The sequence below is a fragment of the Otolemur garnettii genome, unplaced genomic scaffold, assembly GCF_000181295.1.
Source record: "Otolemur garnettii isolate 467f Iridium unplaced genomic scaffold, OtoGar3 scaffold00005, whole genome shotgun sequence".
Lineage (NCBI taxonomy): Eukaryota > Metazoa > Chordata > Mammalia > Primates > Galagidae > Otolemur > Otolemur garnettii.
Window position 1 is genome coordinate 21573560 of NW_003852400.1, and position 20779 is coordinate 21594338.

Below are 20779 nucleotides of genomic sequence, written 5' to 3' on the forward strand. Positions count from 1 at the left end.
CCATCAGAGATAGAAAAAGGTATTTGGTGCCACATTGCTCTCACCAATTCTAATTGTAACACACCTTCCCTTTGACCTCAAGGCGTACTTCTCTATGAACTATTTCTTCACGCTGTGACAAAATTAATTTTGTCTCTCAAGTATGGTTGCATTGGTGGCTCACCTTGATATATTGAACTCATAAAGAGACATGCACTGGTCTCCGATTCTTGAGAAAAATCCCTGAAACTTGTAATATTTTTAGAGAACTAAAATTTCATGTATGTGACATGTGTTTTGTATTAGTGCTTAATTTTGACATACATTCGTGGAGCTAAAAATTTTCTAAGTCTAACTCAAGACGAGCCATGGCTTTGCACAAAACTTTAGCCAAAAAAATGCTTACAGAATTTTTTCAGTAAAAATTATACAGTGGTATATCCACTGGAAAGGGTGAGTGTCAACCCCTTAGTGAATCCTCATTTTAGTACCTTTTCATTGATTTCAACCTCATTTTAGGTTTTTGTCTCTAATAATTTGGCTACATCATTTATTCAATCAATTCTCCGATCTATTGATCATGCATTGCAAAAGGGAAAAAATGGGCGGGGAGAATGATGTCTGTTGAGCAAATATTTTCCAGAATGTCCATAGAGTTGACTGCATTGGCTGCATTTGGCAATTATGGGAATGTGGTAGCCAGAGACCTATATTTTACTCTCCAGACTCACCAGTTGTGCACCTGGTATGTCATCCCAGGAACTCCTAGCTCACCCATGGTGCTGCAGTGGCTAATGTGTTAGTACAACTAACTGATAGTTTAAAACAACCCAAATTTATTCTCTCATGATTCTGGAGGCTACAAAGCCAAATCAGGGAGTTGGCAGGGCCAGTCACTTTCTGAAGGTCTGTGGGTAGGATACTCCTTGCTGCCTCCGAACTTCAGGTGTTGCAAGCAATTCTTGGTGTTCTTGGCTTATAGGCATATCACTCAGTCTCTGCCTCTCTTGCCACATGGCCTCCTCCTGTGTCTTTGTACTCCTAAAATTTCCTTCTTTTTATAATGTCATTAGATTACGGCCCACCCTAACCCAGTGTGACCTCATCTTAACAAGGAGATATATACAAATACCCTATTTCCCAATATGGTCACATTTTAAAGTGCTGGGCAGACATGCATCTTTAGGAAACACTATTCAACTCAGTACATGTTGAGAAGAGTTAGTGGCCGGTTGTGTCATACATTTAGGTACTGTTAAAATGGCATTCTGCATTAATTGTGATTTCTTTTTTGAGATGACATTCTCTCTGTTGGAGAAGGCTGCTTTCCTGGAAATTGGCTACATCAGAAGCAAAGATAAATGAAGTGGGTAAAAAAGTAATGTTGTAGTTAGAGTGGCAAAACACAGTAATCATCAGCTTTTCATTCTTTCCTTTTATAATTATTTCTGCTACAAGCCTATTAAGATAATGGACTACAGAACAATCCCCAGAGTGTGTTTGTAAATGCCTGATGGATATTCAAATCAAAGCCCTGTAAAATAGTAGACAATTGGTTTTTTAAGTCTTCCAGGAAAAATTCAGGCATAAATATGGCTAAATGAATACATGTTGCACCCGAGGAAACTGAATCACATTTTAGAACGACATTGCTCCACGGGACAAAAGGAAATGTCAAGATATCTTGGATGGGTTTCTGTACATCTAGTACATTCTTAAAACTCAGCTGCTGAGTTTTTCAAATCAAATGTAGAGGTCAGGAGATTAAAATACTTTGGCTTTCAGAAGGTAAGAGAAATGGCTATACTTTACTCTGCAGCTTGAAAATTCAGAATTTTTTATCAGGCTCAGTTCCTAGCAAGATAACTTTACTGTCCCATTTCCCCATCTCCATACCTCTGCCTTCCCCTACACAGTCTCTGCAGCTTTCTACAACCAGATCCCAACCTCTGCTGGTCCTTTATGATGTGCCTTGAGTCTGTGAAGACATCCAGCGCAGTCTTATACTGAGCTACAAAGTTGTGCGGTGTGTGACTGAGAATGCAGATTTAGGAGACAGATTGCCTGAGTTCCAAACTTTATATGTGACTTTGAGTTGTTTAATGACTCTGGGCCAGAATTTTATGTGCAAAATAAGGCTACTCCTAGTACTTACCTAAGAATGTTATAAGGGTTACATGAATTAAAATACACAAAGTATTTAGGACAATTTCCAATAATGGCCACTATTATGCTAGTATACAACCGAATGAAAGCACTGTATTCACACTAAATAATGGAGACTTTGAGTACAAAACATCACCTCATATACTTAAAATACACATGATTTTAACAGAATAATTATCCAGTTCTCATGACTGGTAGAATGAGCCAGTAGAATAGGAATAGAAACACTCTTCAACTAAATTTCAAGTTCAGGATTGTTCCACAATAAGGTATAATCATTCAAATGACTTCCTCAAATTTGATAAGCAACTAATAAAGCAATTAATATCCCAAGGGCCAAGAACAGTTTAGAGTTGACAGTTGTGAAGGTGACAGTGTTCCTCCTAGGACACTGAGAAACGCTCCCCTCACTCCATTCTTTTCTTCCTAATTCTGTTACTATTGTCCCTGCTAAAGTTAATGGTTAGAAAATTGATAATGAGAGTTGATGGTAGCTAGACCAGAAAAACAAATCTGTTGAATTTTGTTTTTATGTGTGTTCTCTTGATTTAATGATTCCTCAGTTATCTTTTCATTATATCTGAGAATATGTGCAGGACAGAACCTTGAATTTATAAAATAAAATGTTTAAATTCAATGTAGCCTTATTTACCATTCAAAATTGCATTAATATCAATCCAGTGAATAGACTGGAAATTTTTAGCTCTGAAAATCCGTAACAGACTTAAAGAGTCGAGTTTCTAAATGGCTAATATTTACCACTTGCCCTTCATGAATGAGAATGGATTTTGCCTGTTCTGGAAGCTGAAACACAAAACTTCTATTTTCTCTGATCCCCTTTTGCAACAGATAACGCTGTGAAGAAAGGTGATGAACTATATTATCTGTGGCTGCAAAACGCAGATAATGCCAGGCTAACTAGAAGTGCCTAACTGCTGACACGGGAGATGTGCCACACCCTCTCACATGAAAAAAACTGTATGTATCAATGAAATTCCTTTGTGAGAAGCCACCAGTTACTTTTGTAATCTAAGTGGGCTACATATCTTGCTGTAGGGCTTTGGGTGAAATGCAGACTTCTCAGCTAAAACCAGCAATTAAGTCTGATTACCAGCATAACAACATGTTGGCCAATGGTGGACAAGATTGTAACAGAGCTGACAAATCCCTATCCCCAGCGCTGCAGCAGTTGCAACGTTGTAGCCCATTTTCTGTGTTTCGATATGTTTAGATACAAAACACTCAACATTATGCTACAATTACCTGCAATATTCAGTACAGTAACATGCTATCCTGGTTTGTAGCCTGGGAGCAGTAGGCTATTCCGCATAGCCTAGGTGGGTAGCGCTAGGTTTGTGTAAGTAAACCCAATGAGTTTGCACAATGGGGAAATCACCTAATGATGCATTTTTCAGAACATATCCCTACTAAGCAATGCCTAACTCTACTTTGTAACAAAAAAGAAACTTCTTTAAAAAAAAAAAAATCTAGGTTTTCTAGAATGAAATGCTCTACTTCACTGATCAATTTGGATCAGAGATGTTGACGTACTTCTTAGGGCTCAAAATGTGATTTTGATAGAAGAGGAATATCAACCAGCTTTCCTCAAATGTGCTGCCATTTGTGCCTAATTGACATCCATCCTTGACCCTGTCGCCAGGACAGTCCATTTTAACCCATCTTCCCTCAGCTTTATAAAGGGAAAACTATAAGGATTTTAATTTAGCAATAATTTTTTTTGCTACCAATTAACCTAATGGCTGCAATGTTGTGCCTCTAGTATTCAAAGAATCACAGCTAATAAGTGAAATAGGTATGTTATTAATCAAGCCACACATTTTTATATGAATATGTAGTTGTAAGTATATAAAAATAACCTGCATTGAGTTTACCTGGCATAGATTAGTACCAGTAAGAATTGTTAAATTAGCGATTAATCAAATTTCCTGAAAACAACAACATTCCATTACTAGAAATGAAACTCCATGTTAAATAAAGCAAAATACAGTTAAAAGCAAACTACTTAACATGTAACACTTTTATACTGCCTGAATATAATTTAGATTGGAGATGATAGAATATAAAGTGACTGAAATTTGATTTTCTCTTTTTCTTCTTTTTCTCTTCCTCACACACATTTCACTTTTATCAAGCCTTATTACATGAGAAATTCCTAGTGATTTTTTTCTACGACATACAAAGGTAAAAAGAACAGAAGTAGTATACTAAAATCACTTTTAAATTCAAATATTAGGGCACTATTGTTTTATGGAAGAGGTTTATAGTTCCCATTTTTGAAACACATTAGAATGTTAAAAGTTTAGAAGAAGAGTTCTGAGAAACTGCCCCAGGCAATTTGCTAGCCATGCTTAAAAGGAAGATCAGGTACACTATTATGTACAAGAGGAGGAGGACTAAACTTTGTCATTTGTCTTATCTCACCTGCCATGAACGTCAGGGTAAGGAGCCTGGCATCACCAGTTGCTTCATGGGACTGGTTGTTACGTGCTAACGGGATTTTTGTGTTTATCTAGTTTTCTGCTAGAGTTATAAATATACCATGTCATCGGCTTTCAGTTTCCACTGAACCTGTGGAAAACGGGTCATTTTGTGGCTTTGAAGACAAAACCGTATGTAATCAATAAAAAGAATGCTTCTATATTCTCATTAATCTAGGTTAAAAAGCTCCCTGTGTGGGTTCTAAAAACATTTTAGAAATAACTTAAAATCAGATTGAAATTATGTAGTCCTGAGAAGTAAATGCACAGTAAAGAGAGTTTAAGGGGGTCAATGAGCATGGACAATTCAGAAATACGCTTCTTCCTCAAACAATGACCTATTACACAAGATAATATGTTAATTACTGAAGGAATTTTAAGATAATAGTATAGATCTCTCTCATAGATGTCACCTTAACATCTTTGTATATCTTGGAATTGTGTGAGTATAAGCAAAACAAATTCAATTTGCCTTTTACAAACTTTGAATAATGTTTAAATAAGTTAAATGTATATAAACATATATTAATGTGGAATTAAAATGTTAGAAGTAGACTTTTAAAAGAAACTAAGTATTCATATCTATAGGCAGACTAAAGTCCATTAACGTTTCTGAAACACAGGTTACCTCATATAAAACTCACACTCCAGTTTCCCTGCAAGTAAAAGAGTTTGTGTTTTAAGGCAAATGGAGTATTAAATAATGCAGGAAAGCTTAATAAATTACCTACTGGTAGGACTATTTATTCATTCATGAGAGAAAGTTCAGGAGAAAGAAATAATTGTATTCTTCTAAAATGGAAATTGATGACCTGACAAAGTTTTTCATTATATATTAATATCTCTTTTATAGAGACATTTTTATGCTATGTGTTTAGTTGTTTCTGGTTTCTGGTAATTTCTAAATTCACTGTGGGTGCTAGAGGAGCCATAAATACTAATAAAGTCAGATTCATCTCTCTGCTTTCACATGAATCAGGCTATGATTGCAAATTTTTGTGAAAGTATAGTAGGAAAAAAACTTTTTATATAATACAGACCCATAAGGAGGTGAGCAGTTAACTTAGTTAAAAGAAAACATTAAACATTAGTTTTTAAGTGTCATAAAGGCTTTGAAGAATATTTACATTTACAAAGGGTAATGTGGTTATTTTTTGCATTATTCTTTAGCTACTAAAGTTATAAATGATTAAGCATACATAAATTTCAGAGTCTCACATCTAGTATATGCTTGATTTTTTCTGTCAAAAATATTTTGTGTATTTTTTTTCTGTTCATTTTGAATATTAAGGAAAGATTACCATAAGATTTAATAGCAGGCCAAGGCAGGAGGACCATTGGAGCCCAGGAGTTTGAGACCAGCCTGGACAACATAGCAAGACCCCATCTCTAAAAAAAAAAAAATTACCCACATGTAGTCCCATCTACTCAAGCTGAGGTCTTGAACCCAGTTGTTCCAAAACTGCTTAAGAAAAATTCTCCTAAAAGCATGGAGTAGTTGAATTTCTTGAAAGAGAGCAAATCTGTATGAAATGTACAGAATTATCCCAGGTCTCTTGCTAGAACAGTAAACTGGAGGGAAAAGCATTAAAAAAAACAGAATAATCTAACCACCTATCTTTTTCATATATGATTCTTACACTCTATTTGAAGGTCAATAAATGTAGAAAGAATTTATTTACACAAATGAGAAAAAACTGACATACACAAAATGTACAAATAATCTTCTAACTAGGCATTGCCTTTGAAAAGCATTATTCTCAAGGTAATTTATCAGTTTAAATTAGTGTCACTTGAGGTTTTTCCATTAAAATTTAAGTGACAGATTCTCATTTGGAAAGAAAATAACTTCTAAATATCTGAAAAGAACATTTGTCATCAGCACAGCCACAGCACATTGCAGCTAGCTCCTATCAGCTCACAAGGGCCGATTGTACAAGTATTTTCACAACTCTTATGTTCTAGGATGTGACAGTGGTACGTGAAATCAAGTGTAGTGGGAGTATTTATACCACAGAAATACTGATTACTAATTAGTGCTTCTCTCCACCCCTCCACCTCCTGCAAGAGCTAGCTTACCACCATACAATTACATAGACCTATAGTGAAAGGAAATAAGAAATTTGCTTGGAGTCGAAATCCAACATTGTGATTATGGAAATGTTTTAGAGATTTTTTTTCAAAATAGATTATAATAGATTAATGTGATTCTTGTAAAAAAAAAAAAAACCACCATTATTATTAAAATGTTGGCCTAGTACAGTGGCTCACATCTCTAATCCCTAGGAGTCTGGGAGGCTGAGGTAGGGTGGATTGCCTGAGCTCAGAAGTTCAAGATCAGCCTGAGCAAGAGTAAAACCCTGTCTCTACTAAAAACAGAAGAAACTAGCTGAGCATCATGGCAGGCGCCTGTGGTCCCAGCTACTTGGAAGGCTAAAGCAAGAGGATCACTTGAGCCCAGTGGTTTGAAGTTGATGTGAGCTGTAACAACACAACACTCTACCTAGGGCAACAGAGTAAGACTCTGTCTCAAAAAAATAAAACTAATCTAACTCTATATATATAGATACAGATTCAAAGTATGCTGAAGTTCATCAGAAAGAATGGATTAAAATATTTGTTAGCTATCAAAACACTATGAAACGCCAATAATTAAAATAGTGCAGTTTTGGAACAAGGATAAAAAATGGACAAAACAAAATGTTTACCAGAAAAAGACCTTATGTACAAGAGCATCAAAAAAAGCAAGGGAAAGTACATTTCAATATTTACTGTGAGAATAACTGGTGGGCATTTTGGAAATTAAAATCAAATGAGCCCCTTACCTCACACCGTAGTCAGTAAGTTTCAAAATAGAATAAAGTAAAAAAATAATATAAGAAAGGTAAAGGAATAGAATATTTAATATCCCCTATTGAGTACCAGGAATCCATTCATTTATAGGCAATATTTTATTTAATGACCACTATCAGCCTGAGTGTCTTTTCATACAATTGTTCCTGTTTTACAAATAGGGTAACTGACAAGTCATCAGCCCAAGTCGTACGGTGAGTGATGGAGCCAGGATTTCTGCTCAGACAGTGTGACATCACAGCCTTCAGTCAGCCATGATGCCTTCTGCTTCTCAGTAAATATTTAGCCAAGGTTTATTTATCAGTACAGCCTGATGACATCCGTCACTGACTGAATGAGATCAAGCACTTTTTTACTTCGTCTCAAAGTAAATTCAACATTTAGAGTATTGGAAAATTAGGAACACTAGTTTATTTTACAGAAACAGAAGCTTCTTATGGGTGCGGGTCCTAGGGTTCTCTGCTACAGAATTCTGAGGCTTAACGTGTTGCATATTTGTCTTAGATTTAGGAGGAGGAGGGTGCTGGCAGAGGGATCCCCTGGTGGGGCAAGGCCAGGCCAGTGCTTGGAGAAGAGCTCCTTGTCTGCCAGGGAATACAGTGGCGTCAAGGAGGGATATGAAATGCCAAGGAAAGACCTACTTTAGGCAGTTCTTAAAAGAAAAAAAAAAAATCATAAAGAAATGTTGACCCATGCAGTGATGAGAAACATTTCGGTATCATCCCAAACCCTTTTTCCCACAATCTTCACCTTTTTGATTATACCATCCACTGTTAAAGTGCTTTAATACTTCACAAAATGCTTTCATAAAACAGCCAATCAACCCTGAAATCAAGTGTAGGGGGAGTACTGATACCACAGAAATACCGATTACTGAAATCCATCCTGCTCCTGCCATCACTGGTTTTCCCAAGGCCTTGGTAGCTTCTGTTTCCCACCGTGTATTCTCCTCTGCTTTCATCCTCATTTTCTTTGGTCTTCTGCTTTTCCCATTTTTATGACTTTTAAGTCTCTCAAACTCTGGTGTCACATAATTGGCACAGAGTACAGTTAAAAATTTGTTGAATGAATGACTTACTCTCCTATTGCCTGATAAATTATGAAATACCCACTTGGAGGTGACATCATCACCTCAAAGTCTGAAACCAACCTATTATTTAAAAATAACTCCCCTTTCTGACAATTTTTCTTGATAGCAAGAATGAACATTTAATGAATGATTACCATGTGCCAGGCACTTTCCTATACATCATCTACTTCTCACAACAATCGTATGAAATAGGCAATGTCATGAAGAAACCAAGGTCAAAAGCACTGAGCAAGTGAAAGAAAAGAGATTTGAACCCAGGCCATCTAACTCAAACAAGTGCCTCTCCCACCTGGCCTCAGGCCTGCCTACCATACTTCAGGGCACTCAGCTCTGGTGTTTTTAACCTTTCAAACCTTATGTAGAGGCATAAGTGACAAATGCAGCCAGAAAAGATAGGACCTGATCGACAGGTAATTAGGAATAAGTGAAAAGGACTGAAACCTCAGAATCTGAACAAAATCAGTGAGGTCAGATTCTTAACTAAAAATTAAAAAATCAAAGAGACTTTTGAAATTGCAGTTTTAAGCAAGTTCTGACGTAACATAAATGTTGATTTTTCTTGATTTGGGTTGGAATTGGGGTTTTCAGGTCTATTTCTCTGACTCTATGTCAAGAATGTAAGAGACTTAAAGAAGCAACACAGTCCACTAATATATTTTATTTACAAATTTATTTTTGGAGCCTATACATAGGTAAATTCCAAAATAGTGGCAATACAGAGAATTTAACAATATTTTAATATGTTTTTACTCAATATAAAACATATTATCTTTTTCATTCCAAAAACAGATACACTGGATTAAAGCAAAAAGACTAACTCCAAGTTCAATGCCTGAGTATTTCCAATATCTATTGTGAACATATAATAAAGCAGAGGCAATTAATTTTCTTGAACATTTTATTTCCATTCAGAGCTTAGCAATTACTTAACTTCACATTATTCAGTCACAAATGATAATCAAATGGCCTAAGTATCAAAAATCATAAGCCTGGTATAAGACAAGTCAATGGAATTTACAAAGTTGATATGAAACAACAACTATACTAATACGCATGTGCATCGGACCCTAGTAGAAATGCGCTGAAATAATAAGCTTTATTTAAAGAATGAAGTCTTCGGGCAGAGGAAGAAGAAGGGTCATATTATCACAAATTATTAGGAAGACTGTAGTTTAAAAAAAAAGCCTGTAATTTTAATTAAATAAAGGAGGACAGGGGAGTACATCATCACAGTTTACAAAAATTTAATTACCAATGCTCTCCAGGCATTCTGTTACTCTCCCACTAACTTTTCTTACATGGAACACAAAGTCCTACTTATGTAGAAACAGAATATTATGATGCTATCTATTCTGACAGTCAGCAAACAACAGGAAAAAAAATGGTAGCGCCACACTATCTCAATACCCCTGAAAATAGGGGCCAAAATGAGTCAACAGCAAACAATATTCAAAGAGCACTGTATTCTCTAATGTGATTTATAAAACAGGCAAAATTCAGTAATCTTTGATGGAAAAGGCCATGGTATTTGAAAATTAGGAATGTCTTACTGCTGATTCTTATCAAAATGGTACCCCAAGCCATTAAGATGGAACAAATTCCAAAATCAAACTTACTTGCATCACCTCAGTTTAATAATCCAATAAATGACAAAAAAGACAAATAATGAAAACAGCATCATATAGCACAGCAGCTTTGTTTGGCTCCCTCCGGATAAAATCTTCAGTTTTCCCATAGTTTTCCCTAGAAATCCAGTTGTAGAATCAAATTGGGAATCCTATGAGCGGAAAAGGAAAATGAAATGTAGATTGCAATATTCTACAATGTGCACATTTAGGTAATTGAGTGACTGTTGTTAGAGTACATTTTTAATGACAATTTTTGTGTGTAATCACTTCAGAAGCCTGTTTAGCATGATTACTCCATGCAAAATAAAATAATTCTCTCATGAATAAAAAGGTCTTTCATTATCTAACAAGCATTTCATTCAGCCCCACAGAGTAATTAAAAAACTCAAAACTATTAAGGTATTATTCTAGTTATATGTATGACAAAACATCAATAATAAAGGTCAGGAGTTGGTATACTATCACACGGTTTTTCCCCTACTTTTTGTTGTGGCATTGCATTTCAAGGTCAAATGGATCCTCAGTAGAGGAATTCCGCTACAACTTAATATGGTTAGCAGATAAACGTACCTTTACTATTAAGAACCTTTTATTTAGATAACTGGTTTTGAAGTACAATGAAGTCTACTGAAAGTTAAGAGAATATTATATAGAGATGGAGAGATGTGTTAAGTACTATAAGCAAGGATGGGGACAAACTACCACATTAAAACATAGCTAGAAAAGTTTTAAAGATGAAAGTACTAGGTGTGGATGAGAAATATCAGATGTTTTCATAAAAGTCTCGCCATTCTGAGAAGTAACGGCCTGGCACAATAACGGCCTTTGTATAGGGCTCAGTCTCTGTGTAGCTCATGCACTTTAGAGCTATGGTTCTTCAGGATTATTTATCAGAATCACCTGGGATGTTCTTTTCAAACTATATTTGCCTAGATCCCTTCCTATGAAATTCTGCATCCGTATACTTAACATGAGAACCAGGTATATGTATTTTAAAAGAGCTCCCTAGGTGATTACAGTGCACAAGCTTAGTAAGATCAATATGACAAATTCTTTTTTAAACAGTACAATTTTAAAAGCATGTGGAGAAACCAGGGAAGGTCCAGAACAGTTTAACATCCAAATAAACATTAAGGAATGAAAAGAGGCTCTGACAAGAAAAGGTATATGTTGTTAGAGATAAAAGGCTCCAGGCTGTTCAAATCAATGAGCACTTTGTCCAGAAATTAAGCATAAGAAATAAGTCTCCATTAAGTGAAAGACATTTGGTTGGCTGACATAAAGTGCTTTTTGATTTCTTGGTTAATAAATTACTAGCAGTCTTTACCCATTGTGATTTGAGTCTTTAACAATGTTTCTAAAACCAGCATTAAAAACACATTGGCTTCCACCTGCTCCTGCGACTTAACGTTTGTTAGAAAGATGAAAAATGCAAAAGTATGGTACAAATAAACCTTATAGTTTTTCCAAACACATTAGATATAAATGGATGGGAATCTAGGACTTAAGAATTGAGGATCTATTTCAAAATAAATGTTGAACTGATATCATTCCCGATTAACTAAATTAAGATTAGATCAAATTATAGTTAAAATAACTACTCACCATTTCAGCTAATAATTTATTTTGATTTTTAACTTCATGGCCTATTTCAATGGAAAGCTATAAAGAAAGCATATGCATTACTACTCATATAAAGGCATTTCAATGTTATAAAATAAAAATAATGCCACTCTAAGCATACACATTTTCTCAAATGAAACTGCTTCTAGAAATATGAAATATGCTGTCCTGATATTTTTTTCAACTGAAATTAATTTAAAAAATTAGAATTTCTATTCCTCTCAACTAAGAACATTTTCTCCTGGCTCTTCACTCTAATTTCACCTTGATATTCAATTCCATCTTTCAATTTTGGTATATATGTACATATATAAAATATTTTTCCTTGGTTCTCTTGTTCTTACATGTTTTTCTCTTTATTTACACAAAAGCATTTAACTGTATATTTCTTAAGAGACATATAAGTACCCATATGACAATTCAAATCCAGACATAAGAAGTTTATAACTTCCTAATGAAATGTGTCATTACTTCACAGATATGCCTAGATTATGTATTTTTAAAGGTATTTTTTTCCTTTAAAATATGATAATGGGGAAAAATTTACAAATAAGGTTAGCCTTACCCTGAAGCTATGCAGAAAAGAGCCCAAGTTTATAAAAAACAATATAACAAGTAAATACAGCTGCTATTCAAAACAAAATCTACCAGGCAGCATCTGTGGTTCAAAAGGGTAGGGCACTGACCCAGCCCCGGCCAAAAAAAAAAAAAAAATCTACCTAATACTATATAGGACAAAGTCATCAAAGGCTCAACCACTAAGATACTTAAATAAATATAATCAATTATTAAAAATTTTGGCAAGCCATTGCAAATACTGTTCTCAACTTAATTTGAGTAAAAGCATATGGGATAATATTGATATAAAACTATACTAGAATTCTATAGGTCAGAACATGAGCTTTCCTCCAAAATTTAACAAATCATGAGAGTCAATACAGTATCTATAAAGCTAAATAGTCCAAATCACCCAACTACTATTTACAACTATCATTCATACCAAGAAAAAGAATTTCCAAGGCATCACAGCTTTCTTCTAATAAGGAGTCTAAATTATAAATATTGAAAGGGTTTTTTTTAAGGCATTTAATTTTTAAGTCCTTCCAAATGTTATCTTTTCTAAATTATTAACATTATAAAAAACCATTCAGTTAATAAATAAACTTCTTTTGGTTTAATTTTAAAAATACTCTGTTTTAAAATCTGATAGTTTCCAGGCTGTATACAATTCAGTTTTCCAAACACTATAATGAAATACCAATTAAGTTCTGGCAACATGGGCTTCTAATGAGTGCTTTGTAAGTGTACAGAATGTCTACTGTAAAGCAGAACCGATCACATACATTTTTAAAAATCATCTTTGTATAATTCCTTTATTTAACACAAATTTAATAAATTAATACTACAGATAAAAAATTAAATTAGGTGCTGAGTATAATATAAAAGTAAATACAATAGAAAACTCTATATTCTGATAAATTTCTTTTATACACAAAGAATGCCAATGCAAATCATTATGCATAAGGGCTACAAAAATGGCACCAATGGTCTTATGTTCATAAGGAAAAGAGTTATTTTTGGATGTGGTAATTAGGGAAAGCTTAGAGGAGGGAGGGGTGCAATAAAATGGGATGAGCAAGACTCAGTCAACACTAAGGAGCAAGAGAATGCTCAAGGCAAGGAAATGGAGCGTTCAAAGACCTGAGAGGGGGAATGACAGCACACACAGGGCAGAGACGGCACTCTCATTTGTCTGGCAGAAAGCACATGCACATTCTGGATGTGTGGGAGACAACATCTGAAAAACTAAGGCCAACCTTTAAAGGACCTATCTGAACAAGCTACAAAGTGTAAACTTTATTAAATCATGGGAGGACACAAACAACTTCTGGGTATGCAAAATGCAATTTTAAAATACTCTAAAAAGATGACTGTGGCAACAGTATGTGGCTCAGATCAGAACATACAAAAAACCAGAAACAGGTAAAGAGGTTCTCCCAGCAGTTCAACTAAGAAAACCAGGGGATAGGATTAGAAAAAGAAAGGCAGAAATCGAGAGAAATGTTAGAAAGAAAGCTTAAGACTTGGTACCGCAATGAGGTACAAAGGTGGAAACAAGAGAAACTAAGATCTGTAGCTTAGGAGACTGGATAAAAAAACACTAGAAGAGTTACTTAGGGATGGAAATAGAACAGCTCTCTCTGTTTCACATATTGCAGCAGACAACACACAGTATTTTTTAGATTTTACCACAGACAACAGCTGAAGTTTAAAAAAAATTTTTTTAAATACCGTATCTTTTGATTTGCCACATTTTCTAATCTACTCAAACCATGGTCTAAATATAAGCACAAGTTGCCCTCCCCAAATCATAGTATTTGGGTAACTGAATTCCTTAGTATGACACCAATAGAAGTATACAGTTTTAAAGTAGATTATATACAAACATATAAATTAAAACACATATAATGTCTATCAGAACTTACAGATTTGATAGCAGTTACTTTGCTCCTCAGACTTTCAGTGAGTCTCTCATTTTCTTCTTCACAGGCACTATACCCACTATTCACGTAGCCATAGTTCCCATAGTTGCCAGGGGGTACTCCTTCACCTGCAAGGGTCAGAGTCACAAGTGAGGTGACAGCAAAAACAGAAGCCATTTTTGAAACCTTGACAGTTAGAAAAGAACCAAAAAAGACCCCCGGAGGGCGTTGCAGACCATGTATGTATAAAATATTCATATTCTAAATGAATTTTTAAAAGAACCCGAGATCAGACCAATTCTTTCCATTATCCTCTCTTAAGTATATTCAATTCATTTCACTACACATTTTTTGATTGTTTATTGATTGCCCAAAAGACACTAAACTAGGCCCTGACACATAAGGCTATTCAAGATACATTCCCTTCTCAAAGAGAAACATGTATTTTAATAAAGGATTAAAATGCAGTGATATCAACTACCCACTGAAGTGTCACTATGAAGAGAAAGGGAGAAAACAGTTAATATAGTGGTATAAGAAAGAGTTCATGGCAGAGGGAGGGTCTCTTACTAGCATCTCTTTCTCTTAAATAGAGCTGAATGGAGACAAGCATGGGGGATGGGGGTGGCAAATAGAAGCTCTAGGACAGAGGTGGAATAACTTATGCAGAATGTAGGCTGAAAAGGTGGATTTATTCATTCTTCAGCATGTATGTGAGGAACTACCATGTGTCCATTGTTCTAAGTACTACCTTCATGGCGCTCTAGGGGATGACACTGAGAACACAGTCCCCACCATCCTGCCTAATACAGTATTGATATTTACCGAGTAACCAAACAGGTGGAGTGAGCACTAGACAATGAAAGCATATGTAAAAGTGTTACAGGATTGAGAGAAGAAAGCATAAATCAGAGTATTCATTAACCACACTTTTTTTCTTTTTAACATAATCATTGCCATCAGTTTTCTCAGTAAGGAAGAAAAACAGCTATCTGCTGAAGAATGGGTGATCATTTGGAATAAACAGTAAGGTGAATAATGAAAAGTGACAAGGACTGCATGAGATTACTAGGAGGATAAGACAAGCCTGCTTGAGGCAATATATTATAATGCTTCAATCCTCCCAGATATGTGATTTTTTTTTTTTTTCTAGAAAAGGGCTCATCAGCCAGAGTTAGCCCATGACAAGCCAGATGGTTGGACTGGTCTAGAGTTGGAGGTTTATAGTATTGGGGCTGTGGAGGAATGTAGAGCCCCAAAGGTTCAGATTGCTTGCCAAAAGTGGCAAGCGAATTGTACTATCCAAATTTTCCCTCAACAGCTGACATACTATTCATGAAGCCTTCCAAATGTGTTAGTATGAAAGTTAAGAACTCTTGTCCTGGGAGTAATATTTTTGCTCCCACTCAACAATTAAAAATCACCATATTAAAATAATACATTCTCACCCTATTAATCAATGAGACTCCGTGCGAGCTCTAACAAGGACCACGATTCTTTTAAAAAAGGACAGTATGGGGTGGTGCCTGTAGCTCAAAGGAGTAGGGTGCGGCCCCATATACCTGAGGTGGCAGGTTCAAACCCAGCCCTGGCCAAAAAAAAAAGAAAAGGACAATATTTTCTTACGTGACTAAATTCTGAGTATATAACATTTACCCAATAAATAATCACTGAACTGATTGAATTTAGTAATGACTTTATCACCATTCTAAATTAATAGTTATTTTCCTTACTCTTTGTTTTCACTTTGTTTGGCTATCTTCTTTTGCCTCCCTTAAATTTAGAGTTCTTCCAGACTGTTCCATTTACTAAAACTGAAATTTTCATTTTTTTTATTACCCCCAAATCTTTCAACGCATATTTCTTCTATTAAAGAGTTGATTTTCCATCCCAGATATAATGAAAAAAATCAAATTAAATGCTAGAATTGCTATTCCAAATGTGGCCACTTTTTTCATGTGGATTACCGCTATGCAAAGTTGTAGAAAAGCTAGCAAGTACTGAAGATCATCCTCAGCCTTTATTAATTTAGACAAATGCTACTTCTTTGAGGGAAGGATCTGTCAATAACCTAACAAAATCACTTAGCAATTCATGTGAAGCGTGGCAGCTTCTGCATATAGATTATCACTTATATTCACTATTATCCCAAATTTAAAATTCCAGGTCTACACACATTAATACTTTAACAAAGGAAAAGCAAGATTAAATTTACAAAAAGCCCTCAACTCACACCAATGTAATCTATAACAATAGTTATGTATTCCCCTCTCAACCACAGGGGAACTTAGGGGAAAAAAAAAAAAGAAGGCCTCTACCTTTGAGATTCTAATTTAACTGGTCTGAGCTGGGGTCCAGGTAACAATACTTTAAACATTTCTCAGGTGACCTTAATGTGCAAGTCAAGGCCACTTTTCAAGTCCCTTTTCTCCAATTCTAACATGGCACACTGCAGTAGAACAAATATTCAGAAGAACCTAAATGCCTATTTAAGAAATCCAAAATGCTTGGCCTGGCATGCAAAGATCTCCACAATGTGGTCCCATGTCCCCTACTTCAACCAAAATGGCTTAATCATAATCTCTTAAATATGTAATTCTAATTCTACACCTTTTCATATTTTTTTTGGCCATCATTCTACCTGGAACTTACCTCTCCCTCCCTCCAAAATTCAGTGTCTTAAGTTCCTATGTCTCTTCAAAGTACACTACACAGTAATCCATCCCTGAGACATTCACTATCTGTAGTACTTAACTGATATTTGAATTTATAGCTATCACCCTGATAAATAATTTGCACGTATTCCTACTCTCCAGCTAAACTAGAAGCTTGAGAGCACAAACTAGGTAACAAATGCTGTATACTTAGAGTCTACCCAAGCATACAATTAATGTTTGCTGTCCTTAATGATGACCAAAAAAAGTTTATGCATATAAAATCAAAATTATTTTTTTCTCTCCAATTTACCAGGCCCACTTTCTATACATAAAACCTTCATTACAAAAAAAAAAAAATCTTTTTCATACCACACCTTATTAATCAATATACAAGTTTATAGTTCCTGGCAACCTTCACTGAATATCTGACACTTTTGAAAATTCTGTTTCCTTTTTCCGTCTTATTACAGTGACTTTGAAAGATAACATTCCCCTTTTTCATATATTCTCTCAGAACTAGGAAATGCTGTTCTAATAGCTATGCGTTATTATAGTGCCCATTAAAATTTCTGGGGCCTAACTTATTTCTGCTGCTTGACAAGCTGACTTCCCAACACACAAGATCAAGAACAAATGTTAAGTCACCAAATCTTACCACGTTCTACGGTCTTTTTTTTTTTTTGAGACAGAGCCTCAAGCTGTCCCCCTGGGTAGAGTGCCGTGGCATTACAGCTCACAGCAACCTCCAACTCCTGGGCTCAAGCGAGTCTCCTGCCTCCGCCTCCCAGGTAGCTGGGACCACAGGCGCCCGCCACAACGCCCGGCTATTTTTTGGTTGCAGCCGTCATTGTTGTTTGGCGGGTCCGGGCTGGGGATTCGAACCCACCACCTTAGGTGTATGTGGCTGGCGCCTTAGCCGGTTGAGCTATAGGCGCCGAGCCGTTCTACGGTCTTAACAGTAGGACAAGGTTCACATAAATGTTCTGGGTAAAACTGCCTTTGACCCCGATGTTACACACCAAGGCCTTTAACAGAAATGACACGTATATTTACCTTTGTAACTCACTGTTACCAGACTAGCGAGATCATTATTAGTTAGCCTCAGGTGCAACACCTACTATTCAAACTTCACTTCTAAAAAAACTAAAGTCCAGGGCCAGCAGAGAAAGAGAAACCTTAGCTGGGCTTTGGAGAACACAGTAGTTTTCACAACCATGCTCAGTCACTAACACTAAGATTTAATTACTGAGTGGGTCCTTGTACATACTCCGCTCCCCAGCCATCCACTACTCTATCGAGTACCCAAACTTCAGTCTGGATCAAACTTAAGGAAAGTCTTATGAACTGGAACAAATGGTGTATTTCCACTTGGCACCGGCTCCAAAGACCCCTCCAGACATCCCGCTTTTTTGGCCCAGATGCCAGGGACAGAAGTCCAGTCCGATTTCCTCCCGCGCACCCGCGCCCAGCAAGACGGGTTCTAGGGCCCCGAACTTCGAACCTCAGCCCTCTTCTTACCCAGGCCTGCACGCCTCATCCTGACAGAGGAAAGAGGAAAAGGCGAGCGGGGGAGGGTGGCAGGAAAGAGGTAGGGGTCACCGGGACAGCGTCTTCAGTAGCAGGGCCCTGCCAACACCAACTTCTTTCCCCAAAGCGCCACGACATCAGTGGAGTCTAAACACCGCGCCGGCTGATGGCGTCATCTGGCGCTTATCGGCGCCCTGCGAAGACGATTGAATGGCATTCTGGGAAATGTAGTTCGCTGCCGCAAAGCGAGCGGCGGGGGGCGTGGTGTGAACCCAGCTCCAGGCGCTGGCGGGGATTACGAAAGGGGCTCACGGAAGGGGCGTGACTGCTGCTGCCGCCTAGACTTCCGGTCTGTAGCCCAAGTTCCTAGCCTCTGTGCTCCCGGCTCACCGCACACTGTTTTCAGCCTGTTGGCCCCCAAGTTTAACCGATTAGGACTACTTCTCCTGGACCACGCACGAGAGCGTGGGTCATTTATCTTGCCTGATTCAGCCTTGTGCTTCCTCTCACCTCCAGAGACACTTCAGGGAAAGAAAGAGAAAACTTTGTCCAAGTTTTTCAGTTTACACACAAGTAATCTGAGACCCACAAAAGTAACCAATCTGTGCCGGGTCAACCTCTGTAGAGAAAACCCGGAGAGTTCCTTGGAGGAGGAGTCCTGCTCAAATCAGAACTGTCAGGGAAAGGCGTGGGGTCTCTTAGGACCCCTCGAGAGTTCCCTGTACGCGTTTGTTGCGCTTCTACAAAGAGCCAAGACTTAATTGTTAAAAGGACCGAAGGACACCTAAGCTTTCCACGTAGATCTTACTTAACTTACACAAAGGGTACTGACATAACATACAGCTTACATATGGCAATGTGCGGGTTTGGGGGGTTTAAAGCTTATTGATGAGGCGGTGTCGTGCTAGAATTGAGGTTAACCTTGGAATTTCGTTTTATCGTATAGGATTATTGTGGGTATACAATGAAACAATGTTTTTGAAAAAATCTTTACAAGATAAGGGGATTGAAAGAGAAAAAAAAATCTGGTAAAGAGTAGATGTCGAAAACCTACTGGGTGTTTGCGGTTTTGTTGCTGCTGCAGGACAGGGGAATAATCTGCTTGAGATTTCTGACTATATAATCTCAGATCATTTAGTGTTTCCTCATAGTCAGTTTCCCAGTACGGTATTAACATTGACTATAACGGTGGCTTAAATCTCTGCTTTTAAAGCTGCTTTTAAAGCTGTATATATGAAAACAGTTCTTAAGAGTTACTAACTGGGGAGATAAGCTTAGTCCAGTAGTGTTTTGAAAGAAAAACGTCTTCATAAGAATGAAATAAACCACCGCTCTCAAAAAGCAACCGAATTAAAAAGATTGCATCAGGGACAATTATCACTAAAGAGTCAATTAAAGAACTGATAGCTAGCTGTCCCTTTTTAATTTACAATATGTAATAGCCCCTTGATTTGGTTATAAAAACAAATTATGTTCTAGAATCAAAATGTTTTAAAAAGTCATCTTGCTTAATGAAGGCTTACTGATACAAAGTTTAAAATGGCTGTTTTTTAAAATCTAATGTTGTGTTTACCAAAATTGATCATTTAAATTACAGAAAATATTCCCTCCATCTTTACATGGTAGGACGACTTAGAATAAACTGTAGTTAAAAGGAAAAAAAGTATACCCAGAATATAGCTCCAGACAGGAAAGCCAGTTCATATTGGGTTTGTTACCTAAAAATTCAAATAATTACTTATTGCTACCATTGGCAGTCTCAAATCAGGATGATGTCATCTGAAAATATTTTATACTCTAAGATGAAGCAGGAAAAAATGAATTTTACACAAAGAAGAATAATTACTACATGTGACCAGAGGAAATGATTTTCATTTTTCTCATTTCCTTTCACTTTTTAAAATAAAATCTCTTAACCCTTCTTGGTAATTGAAGGTGAATAAAGGTAGCATTTGCAACTTTTTTGTACTCACATAGGATAATTTCATAGAAAACATCTATCTTTGGAGGTCTCTAGGAGATGAATGACTAAAAATGACATAAAATCATATTAAATATTCCTTGTAGTAATCACAGAAGCAAGAATGTGAGCAGGAAATGTCTGAATCTTGGTGAATACTTTGAACCTTTCTCCTTTCCATCTGCTACCCATTGGTCCTACCATTTCCTGACCAAATTGCAGGACCAATCAAAGGAAATTGAGTACCAGGCTCTCAAAACTGGCTAAGTAAACATTAACAAATTTTTCAGTCATGAAGTACATTCAGCATCTTGA

General features: G+C 36.5%; 1 protein-coding gene across 1 annotated transcript; it reads right to left on the reverse strand.

Moving 5' to 3' along the window:
• Positions 1 to 10136: 10136 nt before the first annotated feature.
• Positions 10137 to 18667, reverse strand: BET1 (Bet1 golgi vesicular membrane trafficking protein). Its single transcript, XM_003782675.2, has 4 exons — positions 18496 to 18667; positions 14324 to 14448; positions 11820 to 11876; positions 10137 to 10363 (listed from the first exon to the last, which is right to left on the reverse strand). The coding sequence occupies exons 1-4, from the start codon at positions 18512 to 18514 to the stop codon at positions 10208 to 10210; spliced, it is 357 nt and encodes a 118-aa protein (XP_003782723.1). The 5' UTR covers positions 18515 to 18667; the 3' UTR covers positions 10137 to 10207.
• Between the last annotated feature and the right edge of the window lie 2112 nt (positions 18668 to 20779).